Below are 24930 nucleotides of genomic sequence, written 5' to 3'. Positions count from 1 at the left end.
GAATTTTAACACCAAAAGTCATAGCACCCCTTGCGGGATCAAGACGCACGTTTTGATGTATATATTACCGGGGTTTTCTCAAAGCTGCGGGACGAGTTACGCGCCGAAATTTGGCGGAAGAATAATAAACCCGAAACAGAAGATTAATAGATGCCTCGGAGCTGAGCACCCGTGGCACTAATAATCCAAATGTGTACAATAATCAAGGTTACACTGTTGTGGTATAGTGGGATGTCTTTTTCTCTCTGTTCCTCTCCTACCTGTCACTATATAGACCACACAATGAAGATAGACAATGACAACAGACATGTACAATGTAATGAAAGAAATCATACATTTTCAAAGTTCATAAAGTAGGGGAGTAACTAAGTATTTCAGTTACTCAAGAGAATTTCCATTTTATACTTTCTATTCTCTTTCTCAAATGTATTAATTTGACAGCTACAGTTACTAGTTTTTCTGATTAATATTTTCCATACAAAACATGATGATGAGCTTCTAAAATAAAATGATATATATATATATATATATATATATATATATATACAGATGTATTATGGTGCCTTAGTAGGGATACATTTTGAGTTACAAAGTTATAACTTTTTTATTATTCATAAATTTTTAATGATTTATATTTTATTGATTTTGCTACATAAACAAAAATAGTCTAATAAGCTAATCATGCAAAAACGTATTAAAACAAGGAAAAAAGAAAAGACTCGCCTATATGAGCACACAAAAACATCTGCATAGATGCACCCACATACATAAATACAAATCCACACACAAATATCAAACATTTAGTTTGTTTATTTTCATTCTAGGTTTTGTTTCCATCTATTAGTATGGGTGACTTTGTACAATCTAACTGATTGTTGAGGACAGAGGAGAGACAGGACAGGGCATGAGCAAGTGTAAGTCAATTGAGAAGAGAGTAAAGGAGACGGGAGGAATCAGAAAGAAAAGGAAAGGGATGAGCGACAGGGAGAACAGAGAAGGGAGAGAAAAAAGAGATAATATGAGCACATGCTCTCTGCATAACCGGATTGTTTTGGCTACGTTTCTTCAGTCGACATTTTCCCACCACACCTTAACCTCAACTCTGCCAAGCTAATAAATACATGCCATGTGAGTAATGTACCTTTTATATGTGTGTCTGTGTCTGTGTGTGAGATCATGTATAGTATGTCAAAGTGGTTGCAGATAAACTCAGTCCCTCTTGGTTTATTCCTACCAGAGTTTTTATCTGAGAGAGAGAGATAGAGAGAGAGAGAGAAAGAGAGAGAGAGAGAAAGAGAGAAAGAAAGACACACTCATGAGAGAAGAATGAGAAAAGCCATGACTGTAGTTAACTGATTAAAGGTGAGACACAGCCACAAGCAACCTGTTAACTGTGTTAGCTATATTCTTGCTCTGAGGAGTAAAGTACCACACCCTGCCTGAGGGTTTTGTGTGCAAGTCACAGTTCACCACTTACAGTTTTGGTAACATGGCTTTGGTAAGTGGAGCATTCATTGACAGATAAAACTCTAATGTCCAAAACAAAATGTGTGAGTGTGTGTGTGTGAGAGAGAGATAGCGAGAGGAATACTGGAAGTGAACAAGTTGTTTATAACCTTGACAAAGTTACAATGAGGACATCTCTAAGTATCCAAGTATTGCTCTAAAGCTTTGCTATGTTTACTGCAGTTCTAGGTAACATTGAACACTAACATGCTGGTGTGGCCGATGTGGACAAGTCTTGTCCACAAGTCTGCTCAAAACACAAGCAAAAGGTCACTTGAATTGCGCATGGTCACCACTGCTTTGCAGCTTGGATGTAGAGAATGTGGACTGCCGCTGGAATGTGTGTGAAGTCAAACCTCTTATCATTTAAACCTTGCCGTGTCCACATTGGAAGGCCGCCAACACGTATGTGATGTGCTGAACATTTTATGATTTTGACAGATCCTGAAAAGGGTTGAGCTTTCAGGTGGAACGTTATCACCTCCGGAGGCTCAAAGAGGAGGTATGCAACTGGATATTTAACTTGCGTTGAAATACATTTGACGTGATCTTGACTGATGAGATAGCAGAAGCTTTGCTGCTGATAAATGTCAACCTCTGCCCTAAAGAAGTAGCATATTAGTGGTATGTATACTATGTAGCCGGTATCATTTGTCCATCACTTTTCTAATAAGTAACTTCTCCCTGCAACGTGGTTACACTCCTTGAATGGTGCACACACTGTATAAAAGCTTATTGTATAGCTTTCTCATTGGAAAATTTTAGCAAATTTCCCCAGTGTGGGACTAAAGGAAAGGAATATTTTATCTTAAAATCACCAAGCACACAATATGAGTAATCTATAGTAACATAAATGTGATACGTGCACTTAACTTACTCAACGTTAACGAATCATAACATCAATAACAGAACTGAAGGAGCTTCTTGGATGACATGAAACATTTTTGAGTATCTCTAACCCTCGAATGAAATGTTTCTTCATAACATTCATAGCACTGTTTGATTTTACATGTACACACCAACATCTGTGCAACCACATGGGTGTTATATAAACGTAAAATGAATAATGTTACGTAACTGAAGGAAAGACATGATTTTCGTGAGAGTCAGTGACAAGTGAAGAGGCACACTGATTGCCTGAGGGCATAATGTATGTGGAAAAGGTGAGGCCTGAATGTGACAGTGCTTTAGATTTTCATAGGCACTCAACTGCCAACTGATCATATCCATGCTTACAATGCTGTGATAAAAGTGAGGCAACAGCACCACCTGGCAGATCACATGAGAACTGCAATATCTTTGGTCTAAAACTTTGGAGGGTGAATGGTAAAAACAACAAAGTGAGAGTAATTAAGTTAAAAATCATAGAAGTGGGGTCTTACTGGAGATTTAGGAATTAGGATTTCGGCTGGGTATTTTTTATGATACTTGTGTTCAAATTATACAATACAGGTACAAAAATGACACTTTAATACCTTATGAGTTTTTTCTTGATTTAGATAAATGTCTTTCATTGCATCAGTGTTAAATGTTGTATACACACACACACACACACACAAGTGACTGTACAGGAGCATTGCAAAATTAAAACTATAAATCTAGCAAAATATGTATTAGAAATTCATTTAACTAGGGTATTAACAGTTAAAAGTTTTTTTTTTTTTTTAAGATTTTATTAATGATGATTTCCTCTCTCAAAAAGTTGTCTAATTGTTACTACCAAGACTAAAGACTACATGTTTCTGCAAACACTGTGATTTTATTGGTACAGCATGAAGGCACAGATTTAATTCACTGAGCAGACTTGACCAAAGGAGTGATGAGGCACAGCCAACCAGAGTACACGGACAGGAAAGAAATAATAAAATAAAAACACTTTTGGCCGACCACACAGTGAATATTAAATGAAGATGTTATGTTAAAACTGAGCCAGCTGGCTCTTACTTTCATGATACAAAGTCAAAAGACAAGTCATTACTTTCCACATGGTTAAAAATGATCCTGCCAGGAGAGGGCGTGATAGTGTCAAGTAAGATTTACCATAAAAAATGCTGGTAGCCATGTGTACCAGAAATCCAAAACATTACATAGAACAAAAGAAAAAAAAAAGCAAGTGTCAGTTGGATAGTTTGTTAGTGTTGTCAGGCAAAAATCTACCCCAGTGCACTATGGGTAACCTTAGCGTGGTGTGTACCAGACATCATTTTGCATACATCAAAAAAGAAAAAAAAAAACTGAAACACCCATCATTTATGATGTTAAGTGTAACACTTCTAGCTGTGCTGGTAAAATACAAAAAAGATCAAAGTTCATCTTTACAAAAACGAGTCTTTTTACCTTGTTTTGGCTTATAAAACAGTACCATTGCAAGTGTAGTGTACACGTCCTATACATCAGTGCTCCTCAGGTTAAGGCTTTATGAACCAAAGCACATTCTTATCCCAACTCACGTGGAGGTAGAAATACTGCAGCAAGCCCACACAGTCAGAGTAAAAACAGTATCGTGTCTATGAACAGTAAAGGTAATTCTTTCATTCAAAAAATGCTGCTGACACCCAAGTGTGAACTGAATCTCAAACTGTCCGTGAACCATTTTGTTGTTTCCAAAGACAAGTGAGTCAAACTTTTCAACACCTCCTTGAGATTTGAGCAAAATCTTTCCCTCCATATCACGTACCACTGGAAACCTTTGAACAAAAACACCAAAAATAATGGCTCTCTTTACACCTTTGACACTGTGTTTCAAATATAAATACGACTTGTATGTCTTTACATGTAGTGCATTATATTTTGAGAAGAGGCACACTCATTCTTTATGTCATATGATCCTTAAAAGTTTTGATTGAACAAACTGAAGATCACAACTCCACTTAAAGCAGTGATAGAAGATACACCATTATAGGCTCATTCAATTCCTACCATACAGAGACAATACAAACTGTAGAAGAAATAGTCATTGTGGCAGAGTTACATTAACACTGATTAAATGATTTGTTTGCCAACCTATATTCAAACTCGTCTCACATCAGTCACACCTATGATGTAAATGCATATGCATGAAAAATTCCTTAGAAATTGATGATTCATTTTAATGCATCACGTGATGGGAAAATATCCCATATTAAACCGAACGTTTTTCTTCTCTTTTATTTGATCTTTTCATCATATTTGTCAGTGAATTAAATTTCTCATTTAAAAAGAAAAGGCTAATGAACTGTGATGTTTTGAGCCTGACATTGAGAGAGTGTGCACAATCAGTTTCACAAGGTGAAACAGTTTTGTGACTTTAGTGTTTTAAGTCATTGGGTGTTGTAGACAGATGTGGACCTAGTTTGCAGCTATGGAAATGCATACACATTAAACAACTAGTGTGACTACAGTGGGACTGTTGGTCTGTTAAAACAAGAGTGCGTTTAGAGTAGAGGAGTGGGGTTTCTGTGTGTTTGAGCTGGAAATAGTGTTTATGCTCTATGCATCAAAAAGTCTGTGGAAAGTCTCTGCATGCACGCAACGTGCTGCTAGTCATTAACTAGTCGATAAACATGGTACTGCGCTCCATGTTCACTAGTGGATACTTCAAACACAAAGGCGATGCACAGCAGAGTCTCCTGGGTTTCTCTGTTGGACACCACCTAGCAAATGACAAGAAAAGAGGAACATATAGTGGGGGGTAAATAATGACATGACAATGACAATAATATGTGAACAAGCACTAGTCCAGAGACAGAGATGAGGGAAATAGAAATAAAAGAAGTAAAAGAATTTAAAGGAGAGAAGTATCAACTGTAATCTGGTGAGCATTAAGATAAGTTCAAAGACTTCAGGAGAGGGACCTGACCCTCATTAGGGATGGTATTTTAACTTTAAAAAGGAGTTTCAAGGAAAGCTATGGTCAGGTTTTCTCTATCAAAGTTTGGTTTGGTAATCTGAGTGCAGCTGAAACAAATGCATTAGAGACAACAGTTGAGGCTGCGCAGCCTCCCATCTCTCTCCTCTATCAGATTAGACTTCACCAAAAGGCTCTGATCATCATTATAGATGATTTTTACCCCACATGTCCCCTCTTTGAGGAAGTGCCCTGTGGGAGCTGGTATTACATCTCTGCTCCTCAAGGCAAGTTACTAACGATGTTTGTTGTAATGGCAATATAAATAAATAAAGTCAACTCAGCTCAACACACAGACACACACCTGTAGTATGGTGAAGTTCTCCAGTACACTGTTCATCATGTATTTCTCTGGCAGGTGTTTGAGTTTATGGATGAAGTTGATCATGTATTCACACATGGGCGAACGATGGATACGGAACACGTACTTTCCTCCTTCCATATGTGCATATTCTGTCTGGATGGGGAGGATTCCACACACACATGCGTCACAATTAAAACTCATGTTGATACTGGCTGATATGACATACTGTGTGTGTGTGTGTGTGTGTGTGTGTGTGTGTGTGTGTGTGTGTGTGTGTGTGTGTGTGTGTGTGATAAAGAATACTGGGTTCATTTTCTCACCTCAACCTTCTCCACCACCTGTTTACCAAAGGAGCAGACCTTTGTTGAGACACTGATGGTGATGTTTTCTGTTCCACTGTACTGGCTGCTCACTCCGTAAAAGGCACCAGAACCCTCCTCAATGTCACTGCTCAGGTCCGCCTGGAACAACCACACATAAAATAAACAGAAAGTTAGAGTGAAAAGAGAAAGAAGAGTAGAGAATAATCAGAAAAAGCCACTACCTCAAGTAAATGTTTGTATTTTCCTGTGATTCTACATGTGTAGGTCAAATTACATGCTTTAAGCAACACAAAAAAAGAACTTAAAGTGTATTTCTTGTTGTTCTTGTTTCTTGCCTATCCAAATTAAATTTTAATAAATACTTCCTACACTTACTACGCTCAGGCTCTTCGGCCTTTCTCTTTTATTTGGTTTTATTTTTCTGTAAAGCACTTTGTAGCTTTCTTAAGAAAAGTGCTAAATAAATAAAAGTATATATTAGTATCATTATTCTTATTGTATTTTTTTATTTTTTATTAACAAGCAACTACTTATGAAGAACCTTCCTGTTTAAACCCTTGCTTCAGCATCACCTGAGCTTTGCTTCCCCCATGTGGCGTAGTAGGGTATAGCATCAAACTGTAAAACAGCAATGTAATATACAAATATCTATGATGCAATAGATGGAATAAATCATTGCACCATTCCCAGATGATTCTCTGCCTTATTGTTATAATTTGTCAAATTCGCTGAACATTCACAAACACGCCTCTCAAAATTCCAGGTTATTAAAAAAATAAATAAAATAAAAAAATCTTGTCTCAGTGGGAACTCTAAGTTTTGTGTACTGACCCAGAACTTGACAAGGAAGAATGCATTGTGCGGCCCTTTTTCATACAGCTCCTTCAGGCCTCCTTTCTTCTCAGAGAACTTGTCGTAAATCTGCCTCACATCTATGGACTCCAATACAGGGTCGTTGTAGCTCGGGTTCGATGGGCCAATGTGTACAAAAAGGTGTTTGTACTGTTGGAAGAAAGGAGGAATGGTAAGAAAGACAGGAAAAAGGGAGAGTCAAAATTTTTACATTGTTGACTTTTCATGAAAAATGTCTGGATGTCTGCACCGTCTCTCTGTCTCTCTGGGTCTCCATGAAAGCAGAGTACTCCAGGAGCCGTAGTTTTGCTGAGGCAATGGTTCGGTCTTGCCATACAGGAGCTGCTATAGCTGCAGGGCGAGGGGGTGGGAGGGGCTCATAACCTGCCAAACATTGAAACCAGGAAAACACAGTTAACATGACTATGATCACAGAAATTAGTCAAATCAGTCGGTTTGTGCTCACACTTACTGATAGGTGCAGGGACAGGGGCTGGTAGTGTAGTGTATGGTGGCTGTGCAAAGGGCTTAATGCTGTAAGCAGAAGAGACACTCAAAAATGAGCAACCGTGCGGGCATAATCATAAAACTTTCTCCAATTTTAAACAAACAAAACCAACTAATCTGTCAGTTATACTTACTCCTGAGAATGTCCAGGCTGTCCTGGCACAGGGCCGGGCCAAAACTACACAAAGGAAAGAAGGGAAAGAGGGCAGATAATATTACTCAGACTTTTACCCAGAAGGTAAAAAAAAACAGATGTGTGTGTGCGCCTGTGTGTTTGTGTCTCACTCTGACTGGTGGAGGGAAGGGAGTCTGGGGTTTCATTACACTCGCAGACACAATCTGAGCTGATGAAAGGTTGGCTACTGTCTGCAGTGCCTTGTCTTTGGATACCTGGTCCTGAATGAGAAAGACACAGTCATACACAATGAAAAAGCCCCATCCTGAAAAAATGTTGGTTATTACAGTGTCAGCAAAACTTCAAGGCCAGTTTAGACAGCGAGCCAGCCAACTTACTTCAACATGATGCAGTAATGAGGGAAGACAGGACAGAGTGCAAAGCAGATACAGGGGGATGCCAAAGCAGGAGGGGCACCACGCTAGCAGGCTAGGAGAGCTAACTGGAGCCATCACCAGTATTTAACTAAAGCCACTAAAAACAAAAGAGTAATGAGCAGATTTTTGAGTCTGGCAGAGGAACTGCACTGTGGACTAGCAGTAATGTGATGCCCACCACAAAGCATAAAGCCTGAAGCAGAAAACTGTAGTTGTATAACCAAAACTTACCAAGTTCATGGCCTATGGCAGAAAAGACACGGTATTAATTAACTTCAGTACATTCAAAATGAAAGCAGGTCACAGAATCACTGTTAGGCAATAATGGAAAACACCTTGCTCACTAGACATAACTGCTAGAAGTGACTAAGCTACAAACATACCTCATCCCACACAGCTAAGCTCAAACACATTCATCTAACATTAACAGTACAAGCTACATCCTATTAATCTGTGCCGTCTTAAAGCTGAGTGCTGACATTCATACCAGGAAATATACCGACCTGGAAATCTCCAAATGTTTATTAGAGAGCAGCAAATTAAATGCCTTTGGTGCAAAATGATGTCACAAACAGCCTTTATTACAGGGTACGGTAAAACCACAAGAAAAGTGCTAAAACAGAAAAGATATAAAGAACTGAGGGAAATGTTCAAGAGCGAGAACGTGGAGATCAGAAGTGTATCAAAGGAGAAAACTGAAATTCACGGATGAGGAGCTCATTAAAAGCTCCTTGCTTGTTTGTGTGTATGTAGGTCTTCATGTGCATTACTACAGCCATGTACATGCTTAGGTCAACCATGCCAGCTACTGATTCTCATGCAATTCCAAGGCCACAAACCTCTTGAACTCTGTAAACAAATCAACATTATTGCCATGCATTCTAACATAAACGACAAATAATGATACACAAACACACAGTCAGAAAACCTGGCTTCTATACTGAGCAACGCCACACGACTTCAAATATCAACAGAAAGCAAATGAATGAGACCTTTAAAGCACATAAGCAACCAAAGAAAATGTCTGATGATATAACGAGTTTGCAAGGCCTGAGGCTGCCACGCCACATTCCCGCACCTATTAAATAACATTATCTCAGTAACGATATTACAATCATGTACCTAAGTCTTGGTAAGCTGGGTTTTTACTTCTCCATCAAGGTGTTCCAGTGGTCCTGTCTTAGATGTTAATATAGGAACTGTGGCATCACCACACCATTACATGGATATGTCATGCATTTAGGGATGGGGTCCAATAGCCGGATCCATTTCCAATCCAGATTTGTTAAGCTCTGACGCTATTGAATCTCATATCTAATAATTAATAGCATAGCAAACATATAATGCCAGGCAGCCATTTAAAAAGACAGACATGGCCAGTGGCAGATTCAATCAGCTGTAGATAATTAACATTAAATCCTTCTTGGTAAGATGAAAAGTTTGGCTGTTCTCTGTTTAATGTGCGCTCTGCAGCTGGTGTCTGTACTCAGCCAAAGATTGTTTGTGAAAAAACACATCACTCTGTAATATCCCTGCACCAGGTGTTCCTGTAGTTCAGAGAAATAATCTACTTTAACCTAAGCAACGTATTGGTTCTAAATCGGGACCTTCAGTACTTGAAGAAAGTAGCTGTTGAAGTACAGTAGGTTACAGCAGGTAATCGACCATCTCATTTTCAAATTGTAGGTACAGATTGTGAAAACTGTGGTGTTTCTGCCTTCTCAGCCAAGAAAATGTGATTAAACATCTTTGAGTTGCAATTATTTTAGCCCTTAGTTAAAAATACTGAAAAGGTAAACCTCATAAGATTCCTGTGTTTGAAAGGATTCAGTTAACTTGATTCAATACTGGATTTGAATTTGATAAAATGTCATTGATGCATTATCATGTAAATTTGTCTACAAATAATAAAAAGTTTTTTTACTCAAAGTAGGAGAAATCGTTCAACTAGACTAATCTGAGCAGTTAAAGTGCTTGTGGCGTCCACATACCCCAGGAGGTGCAGGTCAACTATGGCAGGACCTACAAGGCAGGTGATGTAACACCCTGAAAGAGAAGTATGAACCTGCCATAAGGTCTGACAATAGACATCTCTGCAGGTTCGGTGGGTTAAGTTGGATCTGGGGACACATGCAGAGCGAAGCAGCTAGCATGGCAAAGGCAGTGAGCATGTGTACCTTCAGCTTAGACTGAATTTCACGAGACTTTCTCTTGGCCAAGACTTGCAGGTGACTAGAGACCTGAAGAAAGACAGGATAAAAGGAAAAAGAAAGGAAAAGAAAAGGAAAAGAAGTGGGGATGTAACTACAGAGAGAAGGGAGAGTTGACTCAGCGGGCACCCACCTTGATGCTCGCCTGGTATTCTCGTACCCTCTTACGTGCCAGAACCTGAATGTGACTAGACACCTAGACACACAGGATGATTTTTTTGCAATTTTAAACAACCACAGTCCATTGATAATCACTTTCACAAGGTGCATGAGTAATTTACAGCAAAATAAAATTTAAAAAAAACTAACAACAGGAGCTATAGGAGCTGCACCTGGCAAATCCCATTATATTAAACACGTGTAAATACTGAAGTCCTCAATAACATCTTTGCATACCTGTTTGCGCGTGCGTGTCTTCCCTGTTCGCAGCTTGATATACCGAGCTATCAGCTCATTTCGACCTGGAATTGGGAAAGTAAAGGATGAGATCAGACAGGAGCATTTAAACACAAACATATTTTCTGCCATTATAATGGGGCTGGTACAACCTGCAAGGATCGGTGATCCATTTTAATAAGTTTGCTTTATTCACCCAATATACCATATTTTGGCCTTTATGTACCTCAGTGGCCGAGCGAACCAGGCCTTTATTTGGGATTGGCTTTTATTTCTCATTCCCCCAGGTCCTCCTTTAGTATAAACTCAATAACTTCCTCCATGTTTTCCTGTCGTCTCAATACCCTCAGTATAATGTCCATTTCCACAGCACCAATTCCATCAGTCATGTCAGGTGTTCCACTTAACGCTTTTCCTCAAAAGTAACAATGAATGAAACTGTACACTCTCCATGTGATTTTCACATTAAAGGTCTAGTATCACTTCCTTTATAAGTAGGCTTTTAATCTGGAAAACAAAAAATAAAGGATCAGGGAGTGTGGAATTTTGTTGACAGTAACTTAACATCCTTCAGGAGTACATAGAATTAATTCAAGTTTGAAAATGTTATTTCTGTTCAAAAAGACAAACTCAGAGCAGCAGAGTGGTGAGCATGAAATAACTGTTGTTGTACTAATGAATTAGTGCTGTGTTACATTATACTGAATTTCTCATGTGAGTCGTAGTAGGCTGAAGACCATCCTTTATTTGTTCATGCCGGCCTTGCCCGAGGCCATTATTTGAATACGAGCTTTTATATGAGAATTTATGGTAGTCAGCAGACACGCTGTACGTTGGGTGAGGAGACAGAGGTTCAACATTTTCCTAAAGAACACTGAAACCGAATATGGCTTCTACTCAAATCTTACTAACCACTCAGTTACCTCCCTGTTACAGCCTACCGTCAGTATGCACATTATAGTGCACCTAGTTAGTATCAAATGGTCACACTTTTTCTGGCCCCCTTTTGTTGGCAAAAACCGCCAACAGTCTTGCGGCGTGTCGGCCCCATAATTTATATGATTACCTAAAACTGGACCGAATCGTTGTTCAAAAACGTAATTGTGCAATTTTCTGGAGAAATGACCTCAGAGTAAGTTGTAACCACTCCTTCAACAGAAAATGATAGCCAAACTTTTAGACAAAATTTAATAATGCTCGATTCTGATGTAGGACACTATTCACTGGTATACATCCAGAGCCAATCAAATGAATGTCCAAGGGTCCTGCCTTAGTTTTTCCCTGTGGTACATTCACAAATGAGGCCCACATGCTTTTAATTACACCACTCTCATATAACTACTGGTGCAACCAAGCTCATTTGTTCATTGAACCTAAAAGAGAGTGATGACAAGTGCTGTAATACTTTAACATGAAGCCAAACTTAATCAGAGCTTGATCTCAAATCTACTACAACAGCACAATACACAGCAGACCAGACAGTCTCTATTTTGGTGTTAATCTCCTTAAGTACAATCATAACAAACCTGGCAAGACCACGAGCCCTTCATGTTTTTCAGCCAAGGGGGTCACATTGACATTGAGGATTTAGAACTCGTCACATGTATGTTTAGGTTGCACTGGATTTGCAGTTCAAGCTTCAGTGTGAAGCAAAAAGAAAAAAAAAAGAAAAAGACGAAGATGATGAAGATACTTTTTCCATCCTCAGAATGCTTTTGAAATGAAGCCAGGAAAATATGAAAATTTAATGTGATTGTACTTAGTATTGTCTATTAGTAGTGTCTATAACACTAACGCACACACACTTACATGGACTGTCAAGCTCTCAATTACGTGGCTGTATGATATTCTCATTAAGGACAGCCTGTGTTAATTTCAAGTCAGATTTGGTCTTGCTTGCTGGCTGAGCTCCTAGGCAAACAGATGGACAACTGATGGGAATGGAGGGGGAAAAAAAGAGAGGCGAGATCATCATATAGTTAACAGACTTCCAAAATGTGGTCACTGGAGACTGCGTGGTCAGCTCTTTCTTTCTCTGCCTCCCCTGGCTCCAAACCACACCTGATGACCCGTGTGTCTCTAATCGTAACCGGTGAGTAACTTTTGATTCACTCTGCTGTAAATGTCACAAAACCTAAAGAGGAGTTAAAGATAAAAGGTGATTAAATGAAACCTGACATACTGATTCCACTGCTGTAATTAATTATTCACATATACACGTGAACTAACATCATCGACATCACCATCCTGCTTTCTGGGAAGTGGTGCGATGCTGTCGGGACTTAGGTCACATCAGGCTGAGTCACATCAGCTTTGTGAAGTTACCAGAACACAGAATTCCCCAAAATCAACAAAAGGGGCTGACTCAGACACAGCAGTCTGCTCCAATTCCCAAAACAGGACACATGCACTTTCCTGCAGCCTACCACTACACCACAAAAGGCCAAATGATTTTTCATCAGCACTCGAAACATTTGCTGTGCATCATCTAATTTACACCATAACATGAGAACAGATCAGTAAGATAGGAAGATGGCAAACATGGAATTACATTGCAGGTAAAAAATTCAAAAACTCATGTAATTTCATGTACGTTTATCTGTTTCTCTCCTCGACTACCACATAGACGAAGCTTTTGCCCATTTGCTTCCTTGTTGAAAGTAGAGATGAGATTTTCCTTAAAAAGGAGAGAGAAAAAGAAAGACAGAGGACAATGCAGAGCAGGCCAGTGAAAAAAATAAACAAACTCCAATTTATCTTTATTTGGTCATTATTTTAAAGGGGTTATATATACATAAATCCTAATATTTTATTAGTGACAAATATTTCATTTAGAAGCAGTGGAGTCTGATCTTCTCTCAGAAGGGTGAGCAGAGCCCATGCCAAATATGTATTTTTCAAAGGTATGAGCCTGTTTTTGTCCCAATTCGTATAAGTTCTGTCTGTAAATGGGCTGGGACTATCTCAAAAGAAAAGAAACTCAACTACATCCCCAAAGGTCTTAGTCTTAGGTTTTGCTCATCAAAGCCTCTATTTATCAAAAAGCTAGAAATAAAATTACTGACCTAAGTGGAGATTTACTCTTATGCAAACACAAGAATAAAACCTACTCAGCAAATTTCTTTGGACTTGACTGAAAAATGCTATTAAATCTAAGAGAGCTCTAAAGGTTCAGAGTAGATCGTAGATGGCTGCAGTACAGACATAGAGGTGAGCAATATGTATGATTCAGAACAGCTTTGTTTTTGTTTGTATCCATTACAAACAATGTACCATTATTACATCCCTATTTGTGTATTTATATATCAGAAATATATTAGATTTCATTTTTGTGCCAGGAAAAATTCACTCAGTAAAAGGCCAGGATTGTTTGACTGAACAGTAAAGCAGATGTGGGGTAAATCCTTCTTCTTCGTCTCTGATTAGGTCTTCCTGCTCAGAGTTTTCATGTGTTGTCTACAACATGACATGACTTGACTCTTATACTTTGCTGCGAGTAGCATTAAGTTGTTTGATAAATCTGTGTTATTTTTCACACTGAGGTAGAATTTTTTTCAGTCCTCAGTTGTAGTTTTGTAAAGAACTATTCAGAGCAGTTCTCACAGGTAAGTAAATATTGGCCCTGATAAGGTGTCATTTAAAAGAGGTGGGCACGTTAAGAAAATCTATGAAGTTTACTGCTATCCACCAAAATAGGCTTGTAAAAAATATGACCGTCCTGAAGCTTGAAGTTTTTTGGACAGTGTCATTCCGACTGGTCATTTTTGAGGGACAAAAAAGGCATATTTGCCCCTCATCCATCTCCCACCACATATGTATGACTGGAAAAAAAAATGCTTGCATCATTTACAATTTAATTAAATCACACATAACAACACCACAAAGTCCTGAGACAGAAATGACCATAGTGTTAAAACAAACCCTCTCTGACACAGTCTCAGTGGAATCTTACCAATTTGTTGAAGGAGTTTATACATGTTGATTAAACTGTGTCCTTGTTTTAACCAGTGTTACTAAAATATTATCATTAAAACAAGTAGCCTTTGTTTTATGTGTGTCAACCTGTGAATGCAAGAGCAAGTGATCCGTCTGCTGATCATCCTAATTTGGGAACACATGCTTGAAACCATAATCCAGGGTGACATCATGCTAGTAACATATGACCGAGAGCAAAGACAGCACTCAGACTGGGTTTAATGCTGCGTGGCCTAGTTAAAGTGGGGAGGGTAGATTAAAGCTAAATCATGTGTTGAGGTAAATCTCATATACACAAGTAATAGTGATGCACGGCTCTGCTCTGACGTCATCCAAATCCACATGGATGCATGAATAATCCAACCGCCACCCACCTGACAAAATTATTTTCCACTATTTAGAGCGATGTAGACCCGCACGACGATCACACATTACCATTATTTCTCAGTTGGATATCACACATGATGATATGGTAACACATCACGCTGAAGTACGCTGGTTTTAAAGAAACAATCATTTCCATTTTTGGTAAAGTGAAAATGGCAACAGGTATTTCCATAACAGCCTGAACACAGACTGACATTTTTAAACTATTCAAACTAAAATTCTGAATGTCACTGTTACTTCCCGAAAACAAAAGCTGATCGAAATAAATAAAAAAAATCATAACGAGTTCAGCAGAGTCTAATGTGTGCCTGATGAAAAATGAAACTTTAAATGGGTTAACCTTTTAGAGAATGCAAGAATGAAAGTAATATCTTCCTCATATATTAGTATAGTCTGGGATTTTGTTTATTGTACAATCCTATATATAGTTTAAATGTTGTCTTTTCCTGGTTTTGCTGCATGAAGTGATATATATTTCTGAAGTTGACTGTTCCTGCTAAGTGAAATCAGCTCTAACTGCTTGACTGCGATACCCATATTTATCCACATGAGCCACTTGTAGACACGCACTATAATCCATTAACTCACTGCCAACTCTTTGAGTTTGCTTCATGTTTGAGAAGGACTTCCATTCATTCATCTGTAAAAGATGCTCTGGCAAACTGCCAATAACATTTCTGTAACATCTGCCACCTGGATAAAAGCAGTTACCTTACTAAAGGGCACATACAAGATAAAAAGGTACATGTATAGTATACAGTAATTCAAATATTAATATGGATGTCTGTACTCGGCTTGATAAACCTTGACTTCTTGGTAGATTTTATGATGTAGGCTGTGATTAATTAATGAAACAAATAGTTTCATTCTTTCATGCTGTTTTTCCATTCATTTTAATTGTATGAGATGTGAAATACAATTTTTTATTCATTCATAAAAGAAAACTAATGATTTACACATTTTCACAAAAAATGGCAAAAAAATCAAAAACAAAAAAGGGTTATTCAAAGTTTCTCACAATACTGTGCGAAGAGACAGTGACTCAAAAGTTTGGGGGTGTTGTCTTACATACTGGTTTGGAAAAGAGAAACTGGTGGGTTAACGGGAGCACGGGTATTATGTTCTAAGTGTGAGTGTCGCTTTCCAATGAGTGAATGTGTGTACCAGTGGGACTATCCTTGTGTATTAGGAGGGAAGTGGGGGTGGTCAACACAGTGAGCCCACATTTCCACAAAAGGAGAAAATGCCGCAATGCTGAAACAAACTTTCCCTTTCTGTCGCATGGGATCACATATCCCGTTTCCCTCACAACAGACGCTCACACATACGCAAATACATGACACAGACCGCTGCAGGCAGGAATGCCAACTCTCAGCCAAAAAAAAAAATAAAAAAATGCTAGGAATGTTGGGCGCTAGCCAAGGCCTTCAATAAGCTAGGAAGAAGTGGTCAAAATATATCAAAGCTCTACTCAAAGACAGCATCCTGTAAAGATCCCACTAAAAACAAACAAAGGTCACATTGCATGAGTGCATGCACTACAGTGCTGGTTATGCATTCCCATTGACCAATATGAAACAGTCAGTTGGCAATTACTAAGCAATTAAGCAACGTCTGCATATGTTAATCCTAACCTGACCTGAAATGTCAATCTGTTCTATCTATTGACCCCAGTGTGTGATCCCTCTCCCTCTGTCACTGCTGGCTGCCCTTTGACCTTTCCCCAAATTCCTGAAAGCAGATCACCTAGGTACAAAGAGCTCTTTACAAGAAGATTCAATAAGCCACTAGCTTCCAAAGTGCACGCAGCAGATCACTACAGGCCTTTGTGGTGGTTCCTTGGAGAGCCAAACAACATCAGGAATAAAGTTTCACTTTTATATCATTCTGCAAAATTTAAAGTTGATGAGTGTTTACAGATGGGATATAGGACTTTTTGTAATTTTGGCCATGATACTTATAAGTTATGTTTAATAAGCAGCGTCACTGTACATCTTGTTGAAACTTGGAACTTCACCTATCAAATGAACCTCATACAGGTTTAAAGTATAAAAAAAAAATCTTTATTTAAATTATCATTATTCGCAGCACTACATCGTTTAAAATTCACTGTCTCATCACTATTGTATGTGTAAACTATGTTTTGTTTACAATGGTAAGTGGCTTTACGTCCTGTAGATTTCCTTACAAACATAATTGCCTAATAAAACACCTACAATTGTGGTATATGTTGTTATTTCAGCAAGCAGGTTATTCCTGCAAACTGAACTGAAAATTATTTGGGATATTCTGCCCTATAGATGTAGTTATAAAGCTGTGTCTACAAGAGACCCTGTGCCCACAATTTGTACAGTGAACTCTGAATTACTAATATGACTATATATAGAAATATTTTCTTAAAATTCTGCCATTGTGAGAGAATGATCTAAAATATTTGTGTTTGTTGTTCTGTGATGGACAATGTTTGATCAAAGCCCTTTAAAAAACGAGTGAGTGATATTATCTCCATGTGTTCTGTTATTTTGAGTGTAAAGAACCTCAACAGGCATTTAACACATATGGACTTCAATTTTGGCCTTTGGATTAGATATGAAAGAACAAGACTAGATGCCGGAAGAGATAATAGGATGGTTGGATGACAACCAATATGTTGGGACAGAAATAGGTTGTGTTCCTCACCATACATCTTCCCTTCATCTGAAAGTATGATCTTCCTCCTGCCGCAGGGAGGGTAGATGGCCAGAGCTTCCTGAAAGCTCTGCTCAATGTCTGGACTCCACACTCCCTCAGGGTCGCCGTCCAATCCACGGTCTGCCCCATCGCCCAGTCCCTCTCCATTGCCACCCTCCTCCTGCGCCCCGTCAGGGCTGCCACGGCAACTCCACTCCGACGCAATGATGACGGCTCCAACCACAACACACCTTGAACACACAGGACAAAACTTTTCTAATAATTCTGTGGTGCTGTCAAACATTTAAGAGAGACATGCAACAACAGGTCGTGTATTTGATTTTTATATGACGACCATATGTCTCATTATATAATTATTTGCTTGGTGATTATTAATTGAAAGTAATAAATAATATGTTAAAAGAAAATAAGTGATAATCATCAATGTAAATTCCAAGCATCAACTAAAATAGAAATAAAGCTGTTATTTGCCTTCTTGTTCTGAACCCATGTTTCAAGACAGGCTTTCTTCCATATTAAAAAAGCATTAGACCAAAATATCTACTACAATGTGAGAGCAGAGCAGTATTTGTTTTGATAGTTGATGAATTTAGACAAAAAGGCATCGCAATCAGCAAGGTCAAAGAAATTAATGCAGCTGTCACCTGGGTGTTTTGAAAACACAGCCCAGCTTTAAATCATCTATTGAAGCAGCATATACAAACCCTAAAGTGTATAGTCTGTGAACTGGTAATAATAAACGAAAGGCTTTGAGGTTTGAGAAATTTGCTTTTTACTTAAACCCGCCAACTGCTGGAATTCACCAATACACACCACTACCAACAATAACGGGAAATAGAAATCTATTTTGTTTCATAAATTTGTTAAAATATCAATCGGATTCGTGAAAAACCCTTTTTGTTATCCATATGAAAATGTCAGTCTTAAACCAAACCTCTTAACTGACTGGACATCTTCTAAAATATATTATTCTGGAATGTGAGAACTGGAGAACTGGGCTCTGAGCAGAACAGAACATGGGAGGATGTTAAACCAGAGTTGAATGTGTACAAGTGAGGGACAAGATTAATGCTGCAGTGCAGTAGGAGACCTTGAAGTAAGTACTAAGTACAAAATCTGTTCAATAAGGCAAAGTGCAAGGGGATCAGGTAAATAAGTGTTTCAAAAGTGTGTAGTGAGTGCTAGTTAGACATATTAGGGAGTTAGTGGTGTTGGGAGATGAGGTGCTGTAGGAAGAGATGACTTCAAGAGACTCTTGAAGATAGAGATGGACGCCTCTGCTCTGATAGCATTTGGTTGCTTGTTCCACTATCGGGGAACCACAAACCAGAACACTCTGGACTTCGGTTGCCAGATGACATTCTTTGGAGGAACACAATCTGAGAGGGAGCATAAGCCTGTATGATTGTATCAGAGCTAGAGATGTTCCAATACTATTTTTTCCTTCCCGCTAACGATTCCGATTCTGAATTTGCATATCAGTCAGTACTAAGTACTCATCCGATGCCATTGTGTTAAAAAAAACTCTTTAGCAGCTGTTCTAGCCCTGTATGGATGTGATATGATTACTGCCATTGTAGTATAGCATGGCTTAGTAAACCCTTCATTGGAGGCATTTCAGATACTAGTATCGGAAGAACTCTAACACATGGACTGAAGTTACAAAATATGGTTTGATTTAAAACTAGAAGAAAAAAATCATGGCAAAGTATTAGAGGCTGGAGAGGGGGACAAGCGGTAAAATGTTAGAACTGGCTTTGATGTTGACGACGCCCACTAGGGGGTTGGGCAAAGTGACAATGTGTCCTACGTGACTAAACCTAAATTTGTCAACCTTCAGAGATTTTGCCATGCCACATACACCAGGGTAATGATCATTTTAATATCTCTGGGTGGATAAGGCAATTCTGGGTATTAATATTGCAAACCAATGAGCAGCACAGGTTTATGGCAATATTGTATTTTTATGATATTTGCACCAATGTGATGAAGAACTTTGATTTATTAGCTATTTAGTTTACTGGATGAGCTAAAGCCAAACACCTGTGTCTGGGTGTTTTCTTATCACCAGCTTCTCTCAACTGATTAATGTTAAAATATACTATCTATCAAAATCATGACATAAAATAGCATATACTGTGAAAGAGAGCGTTATATCTATATCCCTGATTCCTAACTCTGTGGTGAGAACAACCAACAACTCCATTCCATCTGAAGATGGTGGTATGTAGTAGATGTTCAAAAAATTGTCAATTAATGTGTTTATCTATTAGTCAGTCAATTGGCAGCTACTTTACTAATCAATAAGTAGTTTCAATCATTTTTCAAGCTAAAATTGCCAAGCACTCTCTGTCTCCGCTTGCTCAAATGTGATGATGTTTCTTTCTCATATATATATATATATATAGCAGCAAATTGAATATCTTTGGGTTTTGGATTGATAGTTGGATAAAACACAGAATCTGATACTGCTACCCTGGTTGAGGGAAATTATACAAGGAAATTTTCACTATCTTCGAAAAAATTATCTGTAGATTTATCAATGATGAAAATAATTGTTACTCGCAGCCCTCGTTTGTAACCACGCAAAGGAAATTAATCAAACTTTACACATTCAATCTTACGGGCGTTATGTTGATCACAGGTTTAGAAACAGGCATTACTTCTATCACTATTAACAGTGGAGACCAACATTTTTCAGAAACAAAAGAACATCACTGAATCCCACTAATGTGCTTATTTGTATATGCTCACCAATTAACAAACAAAAACAAATCTGTGAGTTATATGAAGGAGGACCAATGACAGGCATTTCATTAAAATCCAGAGTGGCCCTGAACTTTGTTTTACTAATCTACATCACATGGATTCTGATTCATAGACGGGACCGGGATTAACTTTTGGGCTGTTGAGAATGGTGACAGATTTCTTGGACTCCAAATGTCTCCACACTTAACCAAGAGCGAGATCAGATTCATCTGAAGTTGTTTACAGCTTCCATGAGTACAGGGTATATTAATAGCCCTGGCATCCAGGGTTAAAGACCTGACAAACAAAATGGAAAAACATTAAGAGGTTGTAAATTTATAAAGACACTGGCCAAGGTCAATGAAGGCACTTCCATTTGGTCTAGCTATTAAGGTTACACCAGCAGATGGAAGATGATAGATGACAAATTGACTATAGTTAGGGATGGTGAGACTGGTTAATCATTTTCCCTAGCTAAGTGTCCTAGAGAAAAAAGCTCAAAAGGCAACCATCGAGCCATATGAACTTCCCAGAAGCCCGCAACCTTGCCTGCCTAGGCCACATGAGGAAATTACACATTCTTTTGCTATTGTTGAAGATGCTCCAAGTCTCCTCAAAGACAGGCACACATATGCAACATGAGTGCTGCTTGGTGTGTAATGTTTTCCAGAGTGTGGCTAACATGGTCCCGGCCACAGGAGAACCACAGAGGATCAGTGTGGTCACTGAGCTTCCCCTACTGTGGTGGGCTTATTGGACACACTCTGCACAGGGCCTTCCCAGTTTCAATCACTGCTGACGGGACTGTGCTGTTGCCATAGAGATTAGACGGGCCCTGGTGAGATGGTTAGGAAAGAGCAAAGCCTAAAAGAACATTTTGATATTCAAGGGGAGGAGATGTGTCAGCCTTCAAAGCACTGTGTGGGAAGTCAGCAACTCAGAAGATGTTGTCTGTGGGGCTGCCGTGATTAGACACCGTAATCAACGACATTGACATAAATATTTTAAATCACATCATTTCCCATACATTGATTTTTTGTGGCAGCCAGCCATTATATCAACATTAACCACCACAAATGCATATTCTATTTTATCATTTATGGTTGTGCTGCTTCTCTGCATGCTCCACACACACACACACACACACACACACACACACACACACACACACACACACACACACACACACACACACACATACAAACACACACACATACAAACACACACGGAGCAAACAGCAAAGCAGAGAGGCTGCAGTGGAAGCAGAACCAGGTGAAGTAAAGATAACTCAAGGATTATTCGAGCTGACAACTATTACTGTACTTTATGTTACTGTAAGTGCAATATAAAGTAAAAGGCCAATAAGTACTTTATGAAACCACCTGTTCAACACGCACCTAGAAAAGTTACATTTTCAACTGTTACACAACCACAGTGCGCTGGTTAAGCTAATAGCGAATTGTTAGGAAGAATCTTAAACGAAAGCTGTCTGTATGTGGTCTGACTGATTATCTTAGTTTTCCACAAATCTTAAAAGCTGACAAACTGTTGTAAACGGAGCTACTGGCTGAGACAAACCAGCTCCTCCTCTCTCTACTGGCCGAACCTGCAGGAAGTGAATTCCACCAACAGCAGAGGGAGGAGGACAGAAGGCAGGAGGAAGGACTGATACTGACTGATGTCTGTTTTCTTCATTCTATCTAAACTTCACCCAGTGTTTTGATGTTAGATATATTATTTATTTTGCTGACATTTTAGATTTGTTTCCTGTGAGTGATTGAGTTTATAAATCAATTCTAATCCTGTACTGAATTTATTCTTTTTTTTTTTTTTAAATGATAATCCAGAAAAAAAAAAAAAAAAAAAAGGATATGGATAAGATAAAGATGAAATCTACTCAGCTGGTTAATGGCTTGGCCCTGACTTTGGGAGGATGATCAAATCACAGTTCAAATCCCTTCATTAACAGTCAAGCGTTATTTTGTGATTATCATGTTTTAATGGGGCTCAGTGCAATCACTCACATAAATGTGAAGGATTACTTCATTTGTAAGTGTTGTCTATTCATTATAAGGGAGAGCTGTTTAATATATTTTGTCATTGTACCTGCTGAATACTCACAAAGTCATAAAGCTTCCTTCTACCTTAGGGGGAGATACTAGATACTTTCGCCTCTTCAGCCCTCTAAACAGCTCAAACACTCTAAGATGGAAATACTCCAATTTGGGTGGACAACTCGAAGCTCATGTCCACCCAAGAGGTGCAATGATTAGTCAATTATTGATGAGTCAATCAATGGAGAATGAATAGAGAACTATTTCTATAATCAAATAATCGGTTTAGTCATTGTTTAAGCAAAGAAATGCCAATGCTGTTTCTCAAATGTAAGGATTTGATGCTTTCCTTTGTCCTACACGATAGTAAGCTGAATATTATTGGATTTTAGACAGTTGGTCAGACAAAACAAAAAATATGAACATGTCGCCTTTGTTTGTGGGAAATCATAATATTTTTCTTTACTATTTTCTAGCATTTCATAGACAAATCAATTAATCAGATAAAAACTATTAGTCGGTTATGAAAATAATAATAAGTTGCAAACCTAGTTTGCACCAAGAGCCATAATCTGGAATGATGGGTCATACTGTAGGTATTTGCTTGTATATTAGGGTGTTACAAGCCAAAAACATTGTAGAATTGTTCAATGTACTGGACTAAATTGCATTGTATGGGTGTTCCCAATAACGTGGCCGGGAAGTGCATATCAAGGCTGAGTGTAAGGTTACTGCTGGGCAATTTGGTTAGGGTTTGGGAAATCATGAGTTGCATGAACTGAGGCGTCACAGTCACAGCTTTGTCATTGAGGAGACTTATGGTAAATGTTAAAGTTAGTACATAATTCACTTAAGTCAGATGCGGCTGTGCCATTTTCAACATAGCCCCCAGTGGCCAAAAGGTCAGGTGTTTAGTGCAGTGAGGAGTCGGTAAAGCTTTGAGCTAAATAAAGGTATGAGCTCAGCAAACACTGACAAGACACATGCACTGCCTTCTGCTCCAATGAGGACAGCAGTGACACTGTGATTAACCAAGCTTGATTTCATCACGGTACTTTCAGATTTCACCCTGCATTTGAATACTACTACCGTCACTGAAGAGCGCTGTAGATTTCGGACAGCAAAGCTAGAAAGCGCTAAGCACTTACATTAACTTAACGTGGACATAAAGGTCGCGTCTCGGAGTAATTGTGTTTTGGAGGGGGAACAAAGGTGTTGTTTATTCATTCCTTCTCTGACCTCTGTTGAACCCGTAAAACCAGTCTCACATGCTGGTGAAACTTTCACAATATCAAGAAATGAATCCCATCTGCTAGCACGTAGAGGGAAAAATGAAATCACATTCAACGGTTGGGAGTCGTTTAGCCAACTGTGAGTTGGCTAAATCTTTCCTTTGATCCCCGGTGGAAACAAAATCTTCCATCTAACTGGGCCTGTAGTTGTAAAAACTCTTTACAAAGACTTTGAAGTGTAAGGAGAAATGCTATTTTCCGTCCTTTGGCGGATATGTTACAGACAGGTCAGCGCTAACACACTCGAGCTGACATGCTAGTTGGTTAGCTTGCGGGCTAATAATACCTAAGAAAAACTCCAAAGTAAGTCCGAGAGACGCCGATAAAGTCACTTCAATTACAGCACGAGTGACTGAGTAAATAAAAGAGGAACTCCCCGCTAAACACACGAGGCTCTGATTCAGCAAAGCGGCAGCGGGAAAATGCGAAATATGTCAAAAATCCCAAAACTTCGAGCGCACACGAAGCGAAGCAGCTGCTGCAGCATGAAAGTTGCTGCACACAACAAAGAACTATCTGAGAGCGCACTCACCTTACAACGGCTTTCCTGCCCTGCTCTTACAGGCACACACTCCTCTCCTTATGCTTTTGTTTCTACGGCGGCTTTTCTTTCTGAATCGTGAGTATTTCCTTGGCAAAATTGATCGTGTTTGACACAAAAAAAGGCGGAATGCCAAGTATGAGTTTGGTATGAAATCAACGCGCGGAGGAAAACGTACAGAGGCGTGGCGTCGAAACGAGCACAAGCAAAAGTTTTGTGGGTCCCAACACAAACTCCTCCCATGACATCAGACTCCTAGTGGGAGAGGAGAGGGGCAGGGGAAAGGTGCTAATATTGATGTAATTGTTATCTTAAAAACATATAGACTAGATAATTTGTCTTTAGAGTTTAGATTATTTATGCTCATGCATATTGATCCTGAAGGATTTTTAAGTCTGTCTTGAAACAATGGTCAGGTGCCCATAGGAACACTGCAACAGGAATCCTGTTCACACTGATCCCATCCTAATACACTCTTAAAATCCACAGGCTTCGCTCTGTGTAAAAGTAAATTTCTCAGTTTACATGAAGTTAGTCTGAATTAGACAAATCAAACTGATCTTTTCCTACGTGACAGTCCCTTTTAGTACAGATTCCCCCCTTTGTTAAACATATTCACTGATAGTGTCTCTGCGGTGAAAGAAGTAAGTAAAAGTAGCTGCTCACTAAGCAGAAACACTCCTATCAGGGTGTTATTAACAGTATA

The 24930-nt window shown here is 38.8% G+C and overlaps 1 protein-coding gene across 5 annotated transcripts; it reads right to left on the bottom strand.

Moving 5' to 3' along the window:
* Positions 1 to 3245: 3245 nt before the first annotated feature.
* tead3a (TEA domain family member 3 a) lies at positions 3246 to 24415 on the bottom strand. Of its 5 annotated transcripts, none has more exons than XM_087178994.1 (13): positions 24216 to 24415; positions 17578 to 17819; positions 10537 to 10601; positions 10108 to 10170; positions 8162 to 8173; positions 7664 to 7774; positions 7513 to 7556; positions 7344 to 7405; positions 7122 to 7255; positions 6851 to 7021; positions 6017 to 6157; positions 5697 to 5849; positions 3246 to 5138 (listed from the first exon to the last, which is right to left on the bottom strand). In XM_087178994.1, the coding sequence occupies exons 2-13, from the start codon at positions 17582 to 17584 to the stop codon at positions 5025 to 5027; spliced, it is 1077 nt and encodes a 358-aa protein (XP_087035120.1). In that variant the 5' UTR covers positions 17585 to 17819; positions 24216 to 24415; the 3' UTR covers positions 3246 to 5024. The 5 variants fall into 5 exon arrangements, with proteins under 5 accessions (XP_087035120.1, XP_087035119.1, XP_023281039.2 ...); XM_087178993.1 differs by lacking the exon at positions 10108 to 10170 and adding an exon at positions 10274 to 10336 and having other exon boundaries at positions 24216 to 24414; XM_023425271.2 differs by lacking the exon at positions 24216 to 24415 and adding an exon at positions 10274 to 10336.
* Positions 24416 to 24930: the final 515 nt, after the last annotated feature.

This window comes from Seriola lalandi, unplaced genomic scaffold (genome assembly GCF_002814215.2).
Source record: "Seriola lalandi dorsalis isolate HSWRI2012SDOR001 ecotype SW California unplaced genomic scaffold, Sedor1 jcf7180002054767, whole genome shotgun sequence".
NCBI classification, from domain to species: Eukaryota; Metazoa; Chordata; class Actinopteri; order Carangiformes; family Carangidae; genus Seriola; species Seriola lalandi.
This window is presented reverse-complemented; position numbering and strand designations above follow the sequence as displayed.

Coding starts and splice junctions, on each gene's coding strand:
- tead3a (XM_023425271.2), bottom strand. Junction 10,171..10,273: donor AATACCAGGCGAGCATCAAG/GTGGGTGCCCGC, acceptor GTCTTTCTTCAG/GTCTCTAGTCACCTGCAAGT. Junction 7,557..7,663: donor CCTTCCCTCCACCAGTCAGA/GTGAGACACAAA, acceptor TCCTTTGTGTAG/TTTTGGCCCGGCCCTGTGCC.